This window comes from Gadus macrocephalus, chromosome 12 (assembly GCF_031168955.1).
Source record: "Gadus macrocephalus chromosome 12, ASM3116895v1".
Lineage (NCBI taxonomy): Eukaryota > Metazoa > Chordata > Actinopteri > Gadiformes > Gadidae > Gadus > Gadus macrocephalus.
This window is the reverse complement of record NC_082393.1, coordinates 21,158,012-21,175,552: the sequence shown is the minus strand read 5'-3', so window position 1 is coordinate 21,175,552 and position 17,541 is coordinate 21,158,012. Positions and strand designations below refer to the sequence as shown.

The 17,541-nt window shown below is 42.0% G+C and overlaps 2 protein-coding genes and 1 long non-coding RNA gene across 3 annotated transcripts; 2 read left to right on the top strand and 1 right to left on the bottom strand.

Moving 5' to 3' along the window:
* The first annotated feature begins 209 nt into the window (after positions 1–209).
* Positions 210–13,034, top strand: LOC132468806 (meprin A subunit beta-like). Its single transcript, XM_060066614.1, has 16 exons — positions 210–431; positions 813–1,044; positions 1,335–1,362; positions 1,535–1,585; positions 1,702–1,739; positions 2,098–2,176; positions 2,333–2,450; positions 2,848–3,026; positions 3,397–3,615; positions 6,090–6,236; positions 6,863–7,078; positions 7,326–7,582; positions 8,049–8,253; positions 8,806–8,979; positions 12,025–12,265; positions 12,580–13,034. Exons 2-16 carry the CDS (start codon positions 997–999, stop codon positions 12,587–12,589), a joined length of 2,010 nt encoding a protein of 669 aa, XP_059922597.1. The 5' UTR covers positions 210–431; positions 813–996; the 3' UTR covers positions 12,590–13,034.
* LOC132468813 (uncharacterized) lies at positions 11,275–12,010 on the bottom strand. Its single transcript, XR_009528269.1, has 2 exons — positions 11,637–12,010; positions 11,275–11,377 (listed from the first exon to the last, which is right to left on the bottom strand). It is a non-coding gene; the product is annotated as an uncharacterized LOC132468813 (long non-coding RNA).
* Positions 13,035–15,659: 2,625 nt separating the features above from the next.
* Positions 15,660–16,824, top strand: LOC132468555 (beta-1,4-galactosyltransferase 5-like; the record flags this gene model as incomplete). The annotated part of the gene is made up of 2 exons (XM_060066283.1): positions 15,660–15,808; positions 16,469–16,824. Coding segments are annotated over 2 exons (384 nt in total), but the record flags the coding sequence as incomplete, so codon positions are not given.
* Between the last annotated feature and the right edge of the window lie 717 nt (positions 16,825–17,541).

Below are 17,541 nucleotides of genomic sequence, written 5' to 3'. Positions count from 1 at the left end.
AATATTTTTAAATATGAACCCGTCCCATTCTTCATTCCAATAAGTTGGCCAACAGAAACTCCATCGTCGGAGACCGGTACCGTTGGCCGAAAACGATTCCTTACTATATAGAAGAAAGTGTGGGTGAGAGGATGCTCTCAAATGGAACCTCAAAAGTATCAGAATATTGAAATATAGAAAGTGCATACACCAAATGGACCGTGTGTGTGTGTGTGTGTGTGTGTGTGTGTGTGTGTGTGTGTGTGTGTGTGTGTGTGTGTGTGTGTGTGGGCCGGTATGTGTCCTGGTACATTCCTATCCATGGGAGCTGTAGAGATGAATGCCAAAGGGGTGATTCTGAAGGCCTTTGAGCAGTACAGACTGAAGACATGCATTGACTTCACACCATGGAGAGGGGAGGAGAACTACATCTCTGTGTTCAAGGGCAGCGGGTGACAACAAATCTGCACATTTTGCACCTCTATCTTGCTCTATACGTTCATATACATGACAGGCTTGAGGCTGGCCTCAAAGTTCAATCCTGAAATGATTCTGATTTAATTGAATATGATATAGCTTGTATTCAAATGCATCACTATATATTTTAATAACATACTAACCCACGACGAAAAAACGTCCAACTTAGTCGCCTTACATTGTGCCTCAGCATCATTTTCGGATAATTATTAGTAATAATTACATCATAATCAATAGCCAAGACCCCAAATGTATGAACAAGTGCAATGACATGATGAAACTTGGTTCTGACGAGGACATTGAGGACATTGACCGCTTGAAGAAACGTTTCCTCTCTGTCTGTGGTCTGTGGACAGTTGCTTCTCCTCTGTGGGGAACCGCAGTGAGGGGAAGCAGAGGCTGTCCATTGGTGGCAATTGCGACTTCCTGGGCACCTTAGAGCAGGAGTTCCTGCACCTGCTGAGCTTCTGGCACAAGCAGTCACTCAGAGGATAGAGGGATAGTGTTTGCTCTCTCGCTCTGGCTAGTTTGATCTGAGCCATGGTTTCCGGAAGTCTAATCCTGGTGGTTGCGCTGACCTGGTACCGAGTGAGTACATGCATTCATTTTTGTGACATGGATTTTCTTATTAATTAAAAATGATGGTGTTGTTTTAGTTGTGTAGTTGGTAATGTCGTGTAGGAAAATGTACACAATGAGAGTGTAATTTAAATTGCACTATTCGTATTATAAAAAAATGAACCGACTAATGCCAAAATTATAAGTTATCATAATTATGCATCGACAAACATACTATTTTATTTATAAGTCATGAAGTCGTGCAAGGCGTGAGAAGAGTGTAAGTGGCATAACTGCATGGTAATTATATTTTTCTATAGACGGTGGCCAAACTATCTGGAGAAACAGGTAAGTGATTCACTATGCAATTACTTTCAAGAGATTTATTGTTTCACTGAAAGATTACTTGAGCTCAACTAATTGTTTGTATGAGTGAATACGTGTTTCTAAAAGTCTCTCAAAGTGCTCTGCTATTTATAATTGTGAATTTTAGTAAACATACATCTATTCTATTTCGTAGAAATTGATGTGGATGAGGGCCAGGACTGGGATATCTTTGATGTCAATAAGGGTTTGTATATTTCTCTTGGTTTCTATGCTCTGTATATATCATTATTCATTATTATATCATTATTCTGAATATACCTCCTCGTGGATGTAAAAAACAACAACACTTTGTTATGGCAGGACTTGACTTGCTGGAGGGTGATATTGAAAGTGTTGAGGTGAGTTAGTGTTTCCTGAGATACCTTTACCTGAAAAAGCTGAAGTTTCATCCTCCAAGCTGCCGTCACTGCTTCACTAGAGTCATATTATGAAGAGCCTTCTTGATTGTGTCCATGCTTAATCTGTGATTCAGATGATTGTAAATTTGTGCTAATGAGACCTCATATCAAAATCCACACGTTATCATTTAACGCAGTAGATTTTGATGGTAAATCAGAAACAACTCGTGCCCGTTTTTTAGAAAACATTGTTGAATTTCAGAGTTAGGAACTAGCAGCAAACCAACATTAAATATAGGTTCTCAAAGGTATCATGGCTTTCTAAAGGTTAACCCGTCTCATTCTTCATTCCAATAAGTTGGCCAACAGAAACTCCATCGTCGGAGATCAGTACCGTTGGCCGAAAACGATTCCTTACTATATAGAAGAAAGCTTGGGTGAGAGGATGCTCTCATATGGAACCTCAAAAGCATCAGAATATTGAAATATAGAAAGTGCATACACCAAATGGACCGTGTGTGTGTGTGTGTGTGTGTGTGTGTGTGTGTGGGCCGGTATGTGTCCTGGTACATTCCTATCCATGGGAGCTGTAGAGATGAATGCCAAAGGGGTGATTCTGAAGGCCTTTGAGCAGTACAGACTGAAGACATGCATTGACTTCACACCATGGAGAGGGGAGGAGAACTACATCTCTGTGTTCAAGGGCAGCGGGTGACAACAAATCTGCACAATATGCACCTCTATATTGCACTATACGTTCATATACATGACAGGCTTGAGGCTGGCCTCAAAGTTCAAAACTGGAATGATAATTATTTAATTGAATATTATGTATAGTCTATATTCAAACACATCAATGTATCTGTTAATAACTTAATAATCCTTACATACTTAAAAATCCAATTTAGGTGCATTACATTATGCTTCATTATCGTTTTAAGATAATTATTAATAATAATTACATCATAGCATTTCATCATAAACAATAGCCAAGACCACGAATGAATGATGAACAGGTGCAATGACATGAAACATAGTTCTGACGAGGACATTGAGGACCTAGCCAGCGTGAAGAAACTTTTCTTCTCTGTCTGTGGTCTGTGGACAGTTGCTTCTCCTCTGTGGGGAAACGCCGCGTGGGGAAGCAGAGGCTGTCCATCGGCAGGTACTGCGACCACCTGGGCACCGTGGAGCACGAGTTCCTGCACGCGCTGGGCTTCTGGCACGAGCAGTCCCGGGCGGACCGCGACGACTACGTCAACATCGTGTTGGATCAGATTAGGCCGGGTATGGTGCCGTTGTCAGTGGTGAAGAGCGCCAATGTTTCTCTCTTACGAACTAATTCTCTAACAACCTGACCCATACATTATATAGTCAGTATTTATATAGGCCTATTTAATGTATTTTTGCATTACAATGCAAAATAGGTGTATTCGTTGCAATACCTAGTGGTGATAGGTTTGTCTGTATTCAGGTATGTATGATGGGTGTATGAGGTTTGAGTTGTTCAGGAAATAGTTTTTGTTTTGCCGCCCCTCTGCATGTGAAGGGCAAATCTCCCCTTAGTGTAAATAAAGATTTGTTCTGTTGTATTCTATTGCATTGTATTCTAACTTCTTTCATCTCCAACATGCAAACTCTATGTGTTGGAACACAGGCAAGGCTCACAACTTCAACAAGTACGACGACAAGGTGTCCAGCTCCCTAGGCGTGCCCTATGACTACGGCTCGGTGATGCACTACAGCAAGAGAGCGTTCAGCATCGCCTCGGAGCCGACCATCGTCACCAAGATCCCAGAGTTCATGGACGTGATCGGCCAACGGATAGAGATCAGCGACAGCGACCTCCTCAAGCTGAACCGCCTCTACAACTGCAGTGGGTTGAGTTATACCACATGACCCCTATGTACAGAGGCGTCATCAGAGCACAAACACAGGTGTCGCTCATCTTAAAGCTAATTATGGGTCTGCTGGTTTTATACCAGGGCAAGGGTAGAATGGGCTAATGGAGATAATGGCCCAATTCCAATGTCCAGACTCACGGACTTTGTTGCGCGTTCTCGCGAAATTATTAAGGCTTTTAGGCTGTCTAAATGTTGAAATCCAAAGGGCGTGAGGGTTTGTGTCCACACTTACCGACCCTTTACATGAGTTTGCATCATTTCAGAGTCATTTCATCGTCAGAGTTCAACTCAGGAAATTACCCACAGTTCAAAGCATTGTGACGTTTACCGCGGAGACCATAGGGAAATTAGGAAATTTGGAAGGTAAACCACAATACTGTCAATGTGCGACCAGATGGGAATTTTGCATATTTGTGAGCCGGATCATTTGGATCAGCTCACCAACAAGAGCCTGCTCTTTTGGCTCCCAAACGGCTCTCCATATAACTAATTATAACTTTCATTTTTCAGCCAAATATAGCCCGTTCTGACTTATGATTAGTAGGGATGTAACGGTACACAAAAGTCACGGTTTGGTTCATACATCGGTTTTTAAGTCACGGTACGGTGCAGTACGGTACGGTTAATAGTTAAGGGGGAACTAAAAAAAACTGCTTGTTTCTCAAACAGTAGATAAGCAGCAATGAAAACACCAACAAACGTTGTTATGACATTTGCATTTCTGAATTCCCAGACAGGGGTTGTTGAAATAGTGTTGTGAGTTGGCTTTGCACAGCTCGTTTCCTTTTCACAGCAACGGTGATAGTAACACCTGGATTGTGCCTTTTCAAATGCGTGTGCATGTTAAAGTGCTGTACATAGACACTGAGAGCCCTCTCCATAGCCGGAGAGCCTGTCCGAGACCCTCTCCGTAGCTTACGTGCGGATCCAATATTTTTTAACTATCCGTCGACGCCATGGACCTATTGGTCGACGCAACGGAGGCTGCAAGGGCTGTGATTGGTCCTTGCACCTTAAGGACCAATAAAACACCAAATAAGATTTGAAAAGCTTTGGATGTTTATTTACAACACTGCTTACATGGTTTGTAGTCAACATATAAGATAGATCGGGCGGCGAATTGCATTGCGTAGGCCTATCCAAAATCCCGACGGAGAGCTGCTGAGCGGATTACGGAGTCGGAGTAGGCCTAGTATACTTTGGCTAAATTCTGCATCGCAAAAAAAGCCTTTACATTCGCCATATTATCGCTATGTACGCCACATTTACGAACCGCGGTACACCTCTGTAACCGCACGAAAGTGCCTGTACAGTGAAGGTTCGGTACAAATACGTGTACCGTTACACCCCTAATGATTAGTATGTGTGGGACAATAATCATCTAAATTATTCAATACATCCTTAATACTGAAGTATTCCAAAGTATAAATTGTGTTTTCTAATATCAATAAATTGCTTTAGCCGATTGTTTTCATTGCATTTACAAAAAAACTAAAGAAAACTAAAAATGAGAATTCCTAATCCGGCAAGTGTCAGCATCTTTGTCATTAAACGTTGCCAAGGTAACATGTGCTCTCGTGAAGTGCTGTCCCAATCCTATATATACCTATCTGAGCCCATGTGGCCTCTCACTCGCTCACTTAGCACCTGAGATCAATTAAGTCCATGAGTCCTTTGTCCTGAGTCCTCAGGGCTCACTTTGGGATTGGGCCAATAAATTGCTGACCACTGCTGGTGCTTTGACAAAAATAAAAGAAACAAATGGAAACCATTAAACAGTGGTCATTGTATGCTGTATTATGCATGGGATCAAATAAGTGGACTTCACGTAACTGAGTACAAATTTCTTCAAACATTTAAATTATATTATATATATGATGTAATTATTTCATATTTTTTTATACATTTATTTTTCGTTCTTATAGCCGAATGCAGTACTATACCAAATGATACTCATATCTGCTATCTTCACGTAATGTGTAATCCATTACAATAAATGAATTCCCCTGTGTGATGTTTTGCATTATAAATGCTGAACCCAGCGGATTTAAATTGGTCAAAGTCCAAACAGCGTTTACATCTTTTAACTTTGAAACATTTGATAAAATGTTGTTCTAGCTTTTTATTATTGTATTCTTTTATTCTATTCATGTTTAATTTTTTTGTACCTCACGGATAAATGCACATTCCTAGGCAATTAGGCAAAGGTAAGTTCATAACAAATGTATGCTTGATGACGATGGCCTTCACTCTGATTCAGATAAAAAGCGTTCCTTTTTTTTTCTAGAGACAGACTGTCTTTTTAGCATGTGGCACTCATTTCTTTTTTTAGCAGCAAGAAAAAAAAAAAAGCGTCATTCGCCCTTGAGGGTTGAGTTCGTCATACTCCCGCACCCACATCTTGGTTTGGCATCCGCCAAACCAATCACATGAATCCCTTCCACAGCCACCTCTTCCACCTTTGTGGAGAGCTGCGACTTTGAGGAGCTGAACATCTGTGGGATGATCCAGGGTCCGAACAACAAGTGGGAACAGCGTATGGCTGTGAGTGCAGGACCTCAAACAGACTTCACCTCACTGGGACAATGCAAAGGTAGCGATAACTTGTATACCTATAGGCTACTTGTTATTCATAACTATGTCATTCATTTTATTATTTTGGTTTTACTTTCTGATATACACTGCATTCAATATAGGAATAAAATATGTTTTATTTACTTATTTCGATATATTTAAGCTATTAACAATTCTGGAATGCACAATATATTTTGTTTTGTATTTGTTAGTTATACAACCACCTGGTTCTATAAAATACAGTAGATCCCGATCACAGCTCATCACCTTATCTGGCCATGAAAGGTATTGGATCATAGGCCTAAGTGTTTTTGTTTTGAAAGTTGATTAAAACCAACCCAAAGGCAGAACAAAGTACAGGATAATCCCCAATAACCCACAGCTAAAAGTTTGCAGTTGCAAATACTTCCTCTGAAGTAGGGCAGGTCAGTTTACAATAATGTCAGGCCTGTACAATAAGTCAAATACTACTATTGAATTTTACTTTATCGTGATATTTTTTTTTTTAAACAAACGTTTGACATATTGCAACTGAATGAGTTGAACATTTGAATGGAAATAGATTTGGGGAGAAATACTGTAAACTACATAATGTATTGTGGCTTAATACACTTAATGTGCAGTAATGGACACTGTTGCCCACAGGAAAGGGCTGTTTCATGCATTTCAGCACTGCACGTGGGGGCGCTGGGGACAGTGGGTTTCTTGAGAGCCGGTTCCTGTATCCTAAACCTGGGGTCCAGTGCCTGCAGTTCTTCCTCTACAGCAGCGGGGGCGCTAGCGATTCCCTCAAGATGTGGGTGCGGGAGTATGACGAACTCAACCCTCAAGGGCGAATGACGCTTTTTGAGACCATAACAGGTGTGTTCAAATCAACACTAATCTCACTGTTAAAATCAACACTAAGATGAGCGTCTTTCGGATGAGACGTTAAACCAAGGTCCTGACTCCCTGTTGCTCACTGGTGTCCTGGCCCAATTTCCAATCTGGGTTCTTGTGTCATCATGGCCCCAAAGCCATCTGTGTGTTATTTGTGAATAGAACAAAGAAATCTCTTTGATTATTACGCATGTTGACCATGTCCGTTTATCTCTCAAATACGTCAAAGGTTCAAGCGGATCTTGGGAGCTGCATCACGTGACTCTCAACATCACCAAAAAGTCCAGAGTGGTGTTCGAGGGGGTGAAGGGAGACGCCTCTGCCACGTTGGGGGGTCTCTCGCTCGATGACGTTAACATCTGGTCCGGCCAATGCCCCCAGCATGTGTGGAAAATACGCAACATCACCAGTCTTCTGGCAACCACCCCAGTAGGCACCAAGGTGTACAGTCCCTCTTTCCTGTCACCGACTGGCTATTCTTTCCAGGTGAGTCCTAACCAACACCTTGCTCTTGATTTCCACTCCCCAGTGAATAAACAACACACTGATGTTCATATTCAGGCTTTGAGTGCCTCTATTCATAGACCATGGATAGAAAGAAGTATGCCTCAACTGATTTCTTGTTAAACGCCTCAGCCACTATATGAATCATGACGCTAAATGATAACAATATACATTTACAAAAGTTGATTCACAATGTTTGGGCTGTGTGGATACATGAGACAAAAAAATTGGCAAATACACAATTAACATAACCCTTTAATGGCCATAGGTTGGCAATCTACTTATAAGCATATGAATTCATGAGAATATCCACGTAAACAACCAGGAGTTAAAGTTCCACTGTTTCAGTCATGAATACGGTCGTCACAGATACCAGAGTAATTAGGGCAAAAATTCTCCCATAATGCACGGTGGTAGTTTTCATCCTGCGTGTTGCCCTGATGTGCAGGTAGGTTCGTACCTCAATGGACTCAGCACCCGTCCTGACACCATGGCGCTCTACCTGTACCTGACCTCCGGCCCCAACGACGACAGCCTGAAGTGGCCTTGTCCCTGGCACCAGGCCACCATGTCTCTGATGGACCAGCAGTCGGACGTCAGGACCCGGATGAACATGCAGCGCATGGTCACCACTGATCCAAACGAGATGGACGGTAAGCCCGCCGGCCACGCCCAGGGAGGCCGCTGTTGGAACAAGTCAACACTGTTTGCAGTGCTTTGTGGAAAACGTTTGTGTCACAGATCCTAACCTGATGTATCAAAGTTCAGGGACTGCTCCATAAAATGTTCTATTGCTATTAGGTTATGTCAAATGACATTACTTTGTTTGTGTCTGTCTGCATGCTTGTGCGTCTGACTGTCCCATTCCAGTAGTTAAGTTCCGTGTGGTATCTATGCCTTTCATCCCATTGCGGTTGTTCAGTTTCCCTTAGGTTCAATCATTTAGCAGACTCTAAACAATCAAGGCAAATATTTAAATTTGAGCACAAAATCAAGTGTCTGCACATGCAAGCATATGCATGCAACAACTGGAGAGAGTAGAGTGTGCAGAGTAGATAACGGTATCTACATTGACTAAGAAGCAATAAACAATGTCCTAAAAACAACCAATCACTAGGGCTCTGGGAAGGCAGCAGTCCTGTAGTGAGCCGAAGAGAATAAAGGAGAGTGAAAGGAAGTAAGGTCTCCTTTCCTTCCTCTGACAGGTCTCGAGTTCTTCTGGGACCGGCCCAGTAAGGTGGGGTCCCTGGTGAGCGGCCCTGATGGGAGCTACTACCGCGGCCCTGGCTTTGGGACGAGCAGCTTCCTCACCCACAGCCGACTGCACAGCAGGAAGTACATTAAAGGAGACGACGCCTACTTCCTCCTGAGTCTGCAAGGTGGGGGACATTACTGTGGAGTGTGATAGTGACAGAGTTATTAGGACATTGGGTTATTTCTTAATTCATTGTATGCTGTTCATGCTGCAGGTAAGATTTAAGAGCAAGAATTTGATTGTAATTTGTTAGAAAAGGGAAAGCAATCCGTCTGCTATTAGGGAGTGAAATGCTCTGGGAGAATATCAGTTTTCGATTGGTTGACTGTACCTGCCTAGATTGCTCACTCATTTGCATGAGTGGATGAAGTTTTCAAGTTTACTATTATACATGTATTTCTAAAGGGGCCAATATTACCAAATGTTCATTTGAAACCTTAAGACACTTTTCCTTTGAATGTTGGGGCCTGACAGCATGTTGAAACTTGTCTTCCCACCGTGAATAATGTATTGATTCTGGCAGAGTTCGTGTTCGCTGTTAGCCAATTACTCGCTTACAGAGCAACACCTCCAGCAACATGATTGGTCGAAAAAAATGTAGAAAGCAAAACGGCCCGTTAACGCAGATGTGAGCTTGTCTCTCAGACTTTAAATGTATTATCCAGCCTAATTTGTGAGACTAACATAACAGCACCCGTAAACCGTTGTCCCTCCTTCCATTGGCGTCAGTTTGGTTTGAAATGTGGTGGGGACAGAGACGCAATCTGGAATGCATTTTTAGAAGTGCTGGGGATGCACCTTATTTTTCTTTAGCGCAGGTCATGCAAGGTTCTGAAGACGGGATACCTGTGTAGCTTACTAATTAATAAGATTTTTACAAAAAAATTATGTCTGACACGTTTTATGAAGAAAGCGTTTTCAAAAAGCATTGGACATGATGACCCACAATGTTCTGCTCCATGATGCACTCAATGTTGACGTGACATGACATGAGCTATACCAAAATAAACAAAGAGGGGCTTATTACCTACGTGTTTAAGTTCAGAAGGGGCAAACGTATACACACAGCACTACAAATGTCAAGATCGAAAAAGCTAAAAATAATTATATCTGAACGCTTTATATCACATCATGAGCTGGCTGTTCTCAATGCACAACACACATCCATCCAATCTACATGGCATCCTGACCAAAACCCATGCACCCCCCCCCCACACACAATCATTCCATAATTCAAGCAAAGCGAATGACCAAAAGTCACTTTGAGTCAACAAGAGACTGACTCCACCGACTCCACTATCGTAATCTCCACTAGTCTATACCCAACACCGTAAGAACGCTAACACTGGATAATTTAAGTTAGGCTACTTGGAGGCTATGGCTAGTAGTACTATTTCAAGTTAAAACAGCTGACCACATGAGGGCAAAAAACACAAAAGATCTCGCCAAAGTACCAGCAAATCTTAAGCAATAAATATCGCATCTTACCTTTATTAACGTGCCAGTGGTCTGCAGATGTATCCCGCGGTGTAGCCTGCGTGCCTGCTGCCTAACCACATCCATTTAGTTCAACAGGTTTTCGCTCTGACACTGTCCATCCATGGTACTAGCGGTCTGGTGCTTTTTACCTATGTATTCAGGCTAAAATTAATTGACTGTCTGATGCCTCATCATTGCATACCAGCCATAGAGTATTGGTATTAATATCTCATTCATTGTCCAAGTCAGGCTGGCACCTCATACGAAAATAATCCACAACTACGGTGCCGCAGAGGGGACATCTAGTCACAACTGAAAAAAGACGAGATAGCGATACAACCAGAGCCCGACATTCTCTGATCCTACCTAGTTAATTATACAGCAAAATGTCAAAAAGGAGTGGACAGGACATCAGAGCTTTTTTTAAAGCCAAGCAATTTAAGCTGACATGCACAGTAAGTGTGCTAGTGTCTTATGAGCTCAGCTAAATTAATATTTATTCTAGAAATATATTGTAATTCTTGAGGTTTTTTTAGCTAGCTAGCCTCTACCAGCGCGACACACTGTTGGCTAGCATGCCTAGTGCTACTGGAGTGTTTTGCCCTATGTGCTTCAACGTTTAGCTTTCCTATTTAAATTCATTTTGAATTTACAACAGTACGAATGATTTATTTTATTTTCACTTCAATGACGTTTCGTTAGCAGTTTTCAGACTCCCCACTAGATGGTCGTAAATCATCCATATTATTTGTACCAAGTAACAACCATGGTACCAGGCAACCGCACACTCCAAACCAATATTTTGTCAAAAACCGATTACAATATTGATAACATATACCACAACCAACATACCGTCATAGTGGTCAAATCATTACAATAAAGGTTACAAGACTTTTGTTTGCACACCACATAAATCTCATAAAATAGAGGGCATAATCAATTGAGTTAACACATTTTTATTTATTTATAAGGAACATCAGAGCTTAATGAAAGGCAGGAACTGGTAGATGGCAATGAAGAGGTGAGTTGGCAGAAACAAGTTCCTAAAAGGAGAAAACACTGCATTTTAAAATAAATAAATAAGACAGAGCTAAATCAATTAAGTTATCAATCTTCTGTCTTTGTTTACATTTGATCAGGGAGAGGAACTAAGTCAATCAGAACTTAGTGAAGCTAATGTTGGCTATAGCTTCAATGATAGAAACTATCAAGATAAATCGTTCGCTGCCCTCGGTCAAACTACGACAAAGGAGTTTGTACAGATTGTCATCATCATGAATAAATATAGATACGTTACGTTACCTCCTCCGGACCTCCTTTCCTCAAATGCATGAGGCTGCAACCGCAGCAGATTGTCCATGGAAGTGCGCAGCAAGCAGTCAGGTTCAGATTACACAGAGAAGGAGCCGCCCACCGTACCACCCACCCCTCCCCCATTCTAGAACTACTCATCCAAATGTTATAATTGTTGCAAATTGTTGACGGCTGGCTTGTGTGCCGTATGCAGATCGTTTTTTTGTGGATTGGTTCGCATCTGTCTCGCGCTATAAACATTCATTTTTAAAAAACTATATATATTTTTTTTTTCTTTTTTTTTCTTCTTTTTTTTCTGGTGGGGACAAAATTAGTCTTTACGAAAACTGGTGGGGACGCGTCCCCGGCGTAATCGACGCCTATGCCTCCTTCACAGATATTTCTCAGTTGCTGCCCCCTCAGCCCCTGCCCCCCACTGCACTCCGCCACATGGCCCCAGACGTACCCCCGGGGGCCAACAAAGGCCAAAATACCCTAGTGATGGTGCTCACGCTGACGGTGTCAGCGTCGCTGCTGTTGGTTGCCTTGGTTACCAGCATCTACGTGCAGAGGAGAAAGAGGACACAGCAGACTGACACAGTGGCCATCTTAGAGGCTATGCCTGGATTTATGGAAAAGTGTGAGTTTAACCACCACTAGGGAGCACTGCAAGAACACTATTTCACTTCCTCAATGCCTTGTAATTATATGTCGCTTTTTGCATCACCAATGCAAAACCAGACAGTAAAAAATATAATTAAAGGAAACATCACTTTAAATCACAAATGCAGGTAAAGAATTACAAGGGTTATTATACATTTTGACTTGTGTTTGCCAGCAGTACATTAGTGGTTAAACCATAAGTATAATCCAAATATTTAATGATTTGACCCCTCTCCCATGGCTCTTTAATGTTGGAAGGATTAACAATGCTTTGCATCTGTCATAACAGGAAGGCCTGAAGGATTCACCTCCCGTCTCTTTGATCAACCAGCCGTGGGACACCCACAAGACTGCCCACTGAATTACTATGCATGAAAGAATAAAATGTCTACAAATCACAATTAAATCCGGCTGAATAAAGCCATCGTAGCTGTGGGTTAATAATTGTACCCTATCCATCACCCACAACATGATTTTGTTAAAGCAAGACCTGAAAGATGAAAGTATAACATAATTCGTGTTGCCTTCATTCCACTAGTCGCTTACTTATTTGATATAATCTACTATATAACTATATCTATACAATATAATCTTGTGGCACAAGATTATATTTGTGCCACACTATTGCAATGCTGAAATCGCTCAATTTAAATGAATAAAAAAAAATGCTTCAATAGAAACACTCCAGTCTCCCTGCTCAACTAATTTATTTTCGTTAATCAAAAATCCAACAATTACAATTTTTTATTTTTTTTGCGGGGGGCAGGGTGGGGGGGTCAAAGTATGACGTATGTGCTAGCGTTGTGAGGCAGAAGGAGGAGGAGGAGGAGTCTGCCATCAGATGAGGAAGACCACGCCCTCAGACACCATGACCTGGTTGTCGTCCTGCATGCGGCCCAGCAGCTGCTCTACCTCCCCCTCCTGGAAGCCTTCGCCCTGGGCCGGAGTGGGGTCCTTGTTGACCAGGCCCAGCAGCTCGGCCACCGCCACCGACTGGGAGCGCTTGAACAGAGCCCCATTGAACTCAGGTCCATATCTTCATCTGGAGCCTTACGCTTCTTCTCCTTCTCCAGTATCTAGTTTACAAAATTCAGAGCTAGTTAGTCAACCAAAATAAATAAAATCTAAATGCAACTTATGCATCAAAACTCTGCAGTTTACATTGTGCTGGAAATCTCATGGCTTTGGCAATGACCTTTTTGAAGTAGGCAAACTGCATCATTCAAGGGCAGCCTCCCCTGAACAAAGTTTGTTAAAGGGAGAGGAGGGTAGGTTCTGCTGCTCACTGTACTTAAAGGGGATAGCGTCCCGCATTTTACTTGCAAAACATTTAAAAGGTATAGGGCTGAAGGATGCATCATGTTTGCTTTAGTTTGCGATACTACAGTTTTCTAACTCTGAATTACATGTCAGAGGGTTGGGTATCAATTCAGAGCTCTGAATTGCTTGTCCGACTTAATGTCGGTAACAACATCATAAAATGGAATGATATTATTATAAAAATTTAGTTGTTGACTTTTGAATACATAATTCATGTGAAATATGCATTATGTGTTTTGGATTGTTTATATTTCACTGTTATTCATCAATATGTGGACCCAAACAGTTATTTAAGCAAGTGTTTTTTTCTCCACCTCTTGCGGGAATAATGCTGTGTCACTTTCAAACACAACAATGTCTACCCGTTATGACAAACCTTTTAAGATGAAAACTCCTGCAAACATCATAACTATCATTCCAGTGCTCCTTTGTAAAAAAGAAAAAAGAAAAATGGTAGCAGTCATTGGGATGTGATGGCGCAATGTATAAGCACTATATTTAGCGTATGAATTCATTGAAAAAGTAAATGGTTGTGTAATAGCATAACGGGTTGAGGAATGTAATTGACCTTGATGCCCTTGGGCCTGGAAATGGGTCATACATTTTTGTTGTGATTGGTATTAAAAAGGTATTAAAGTCTTCAATTGAACTGGTTAAAACCGGCAGGTACCCCCGAAATATGCTCGATGAATACCTCTGTATAAACTTGCAAGGGTTTGGCCTACTGGTTTTATATCCACCCTTCCCTGAACTACATTGTGTGTTACAGACTACCCAGACGGCAGCAATTCCAGTGAACTCCTGATCCAGCCCACCACCTTTCTCCCAGAAAACTTCACCTACGCCCAGAACCTCCCCTGCCCCGAGCGATTACCTTCTATGAGTGAGTAGAGTTGATGAAGCACTTCTAATGGAATGGTCAAATCATTGTTAAGTGTTTGTATAAAGTGTGTCTATTTTGTAATTTTTAAAAGTATACTATTAAATAGATGCTTGGAAAATGTGATTGTAAAATAAATGAGAAAAGTAGCATGACCACTATAAGTTTGAAACTCTGTAGCTGATGGGCAATGCTGCCGTGGTTTATTCACCTTGTGTCTGCAGAGGGCCCAATAGAAGTCAACATGACTGACATCCCTTTTAAAGAGATGGAGCTCAAGTTCTCAAAGTTTTTTGACATTCTATTTGGGGGCAATTGGAAACCAAAAGACTGCAAACCACGCTGGAATGTGTGTGTGTGACAGTCAGTGACTACAAGAAAACATGCCTGAGAATTTTCTCCCTTTTAATTCCCTTATAATAATCACCTTATTTGATTAATTATAACACGTTCAAACAAGCAAGCATAATGATTTTTCGTGACTGATTGTTGATGTCCCATCAAAACCTTTCTGGACATATCTCAAAATATTTTTCACAGGTATGTATTACATTTAAATTGGCATTTATTTCGTATGTTCTTGAGCTGAATCAAAAGAGAACAATCAGGGACCAAATATAGTTATGAGGATATTTATTTTTCTTTCATGCGTTTCCCTTGAGCCACATATTTGTAAGAGCTTGTCATAACCATCCCCTAACCCCCCACCCCCACACTGCACTGTCTGTCTGTCTGTCTGTCTGTCTGTCTGTCTGTCTGTCTGTCTGTCTGTCTGTCTGTCTGTCTGTCTGTCTGTCTGTCTGTCTGTCTGTCTGTCTGTCTGTCTGTCTGTCTGTCTGTATTTTTCCTGTTGCCTTAAAATATCGAAACACTGATCTAATTGGATTAATAAGAAAAGAGTAAAAACAGAAAATATGTCAATGTATCAATTATGACTGGCTGCAAATGTTAATTTAGAACGATACATTTGCAGACAGTTGAGGAATGGACATTATCGGCCGTATATGCTGCACTATGGAAACAATACAGATCTCATCATTGCACATTAGTGTCTGAGTATCTGAGTGGATGAACACGGGTTGAAACTATCAGAAAGTGGTGGTCTTTGTGGTGCTCCATGAACCCACCATCCTGTGTGTGTCCCATCCAGACGGGGAGCCATCCCTTGAACCGGCTTCCTGGAGGCCATGAAGGACCTGGCCTGGGACTGCCTGGTGTTCCACGACGTGGACCACATCCCCGAGAACGACCGCAACTACTACGGCTGCGGGCAGATGCCACGCCACTTTGCCGCCAAGCTCGACAAATACATGTACATGTGAGTCCCCAGACGGCGAGACATGGAGACACAGCAGGGCAATGTCTTCATTCACATCAGATGCATCGTGTGGAATGTACCTTTCTTGACATTACGATTTGAACGGCAAACAAATTTCTGGTCCTCTGCATAATTGCAATCCTTATCACATCACAAGTTGTTGTTTTTTTGGGGGCGGGGGGGCTATCTAGCTCCTTTTTTCTATCGCACTGCGAATGAAAGGAGGCCCAGTTCTTAGTGTTTCTCTTCAGCCTCTTGACTCTCTTCCAAACGTCTCAATCCATCAAGTTGGTTATGCAGAGAAAATGAAGTAGCTGATGACGCTTCCTAGCTTCTCTTCACGACATCCAATACAATAGGAATTCACATCAAGTCGATTTGATTAAAACTGAACCGATCTAGCTTTGTAGACATTGAGTCCATTTTGTCGTGCTATGTCTTTCCAGGGTCTTGCAGCCTTTCATTCTTTACAGTTGTCTCAGGTGTATCACTGCGTCTGAAAAATATCCATCCGGCCAACTTGAGAAACCGGAAAAGGCATAATTAAACTTTCAGGTTAAATTTGCTAGCTCCATGGGAAAAAAGAGTAACCTGGTATTTTCTGACTCTGTTTATTTATTTATTTATTTTTTTGCGTTTTGTGTGTCCTTTGTTTCACAGACTCCCTTATAGAGAGTTCTTCGGTGGCGTAAGTGGACTCACGGTGGAGCAGTTTTGCAAGATCAATGGCTTCCCCATTGCATTCTGGGGCTGGGGTGGAGAGGACGATGACCTGGAACGCTGTTCTGTGCGGTTCGGTTGCCGTGTAAACCTCAGTGAGGCCAACTCTGCTGGTGCAGATGACGTATTACGAAGCTGCAACGTACATAAGGCTGGGCGACGCCGAAAAATATAAAAAACGTTCCTCTTAAAAGCAGACTATAAATGACTTCTTCAAATTTTTTTGGCTGCGTGCCTCAGGTTAAGATGTTGCATTTGGTTGCCACAGACTTTAGGCAATCTCTAAACCAGACAGTGGTTTGTTCAAGGTCGGATGCTGCAAACCCGAACCACTTCCATAAGACTGAGGAGACAGTTCTCACAACTGAGGAGACGGTTCTCACGACTGAGGAGACGGTTCTCACGACTGAGGAGACAGTTCTCACGAATGAGGAGACAGTTCTCACGAATGAGGAGACGGTTCCCACGAATGAGGAGACTGTTCTCACGAATGAGGAGACGGTTCTCACGAATGAGGAGACGGTTCTCACGAATGAGGAGACGGTTCTCACGAATGAGGAGACAGTTCTCACGAATGAGGAGACAGTTCTCACGAATGAGGAGACAGAGTTTCGTTGCCTTTTATGGCAACGAATCCCTCACTTTTTTCAGCTAATGCTGTCATGTTGATATTAAAAAAAATTTAAGAGAAGGGGTCGTTACTATGACCTACGGGACCTCAGAGGAGTGGAGGTGGTGGCTCTGACGTAAATAATTGATTAAAATCGATTTCACATGCAAACATCGTCCTAAGCCATAAATTTGAATTGCGATTAAAAATCGATTTATTGCCCAGCTGTAACTGTTCATACTCAATCCATCAGCTTGGCGTGAATCCTCATCTGGCTTTGTGTAACTTACACTTTACATAGAACTCAACTCACAAGCTCAGAAGCAACGTGAACTGTGCTTAAAGGCGTGTTCATGGACTTGGTGATAAAGTGACGGAATGGAATGGAATGGGGAACACACTG

Coding starts and splice junctions, on each gene's coding strand:
- LOC132468806 (XM_060066614.1), top strand. CDS start 997: ATGGTTTCCGGAAGTCTAATCCTGGTGGTTGCGCTGACCTGGTACCGA. Junction 2,177..2,332: donor CTATATAGAAGAAAGCTTGG/GTGAGAGGATGC, acceptor TGGGAGCTGTAG/AGATGAATGCCAAAGGGGTG. Junction 7,583..8,048: donor CGACTGGCTATTCTTTCCAG/GTGAGTCCTAAC, acceptor CCTGATGTGCAG/GTAGGTTCGTACCTCAATGG.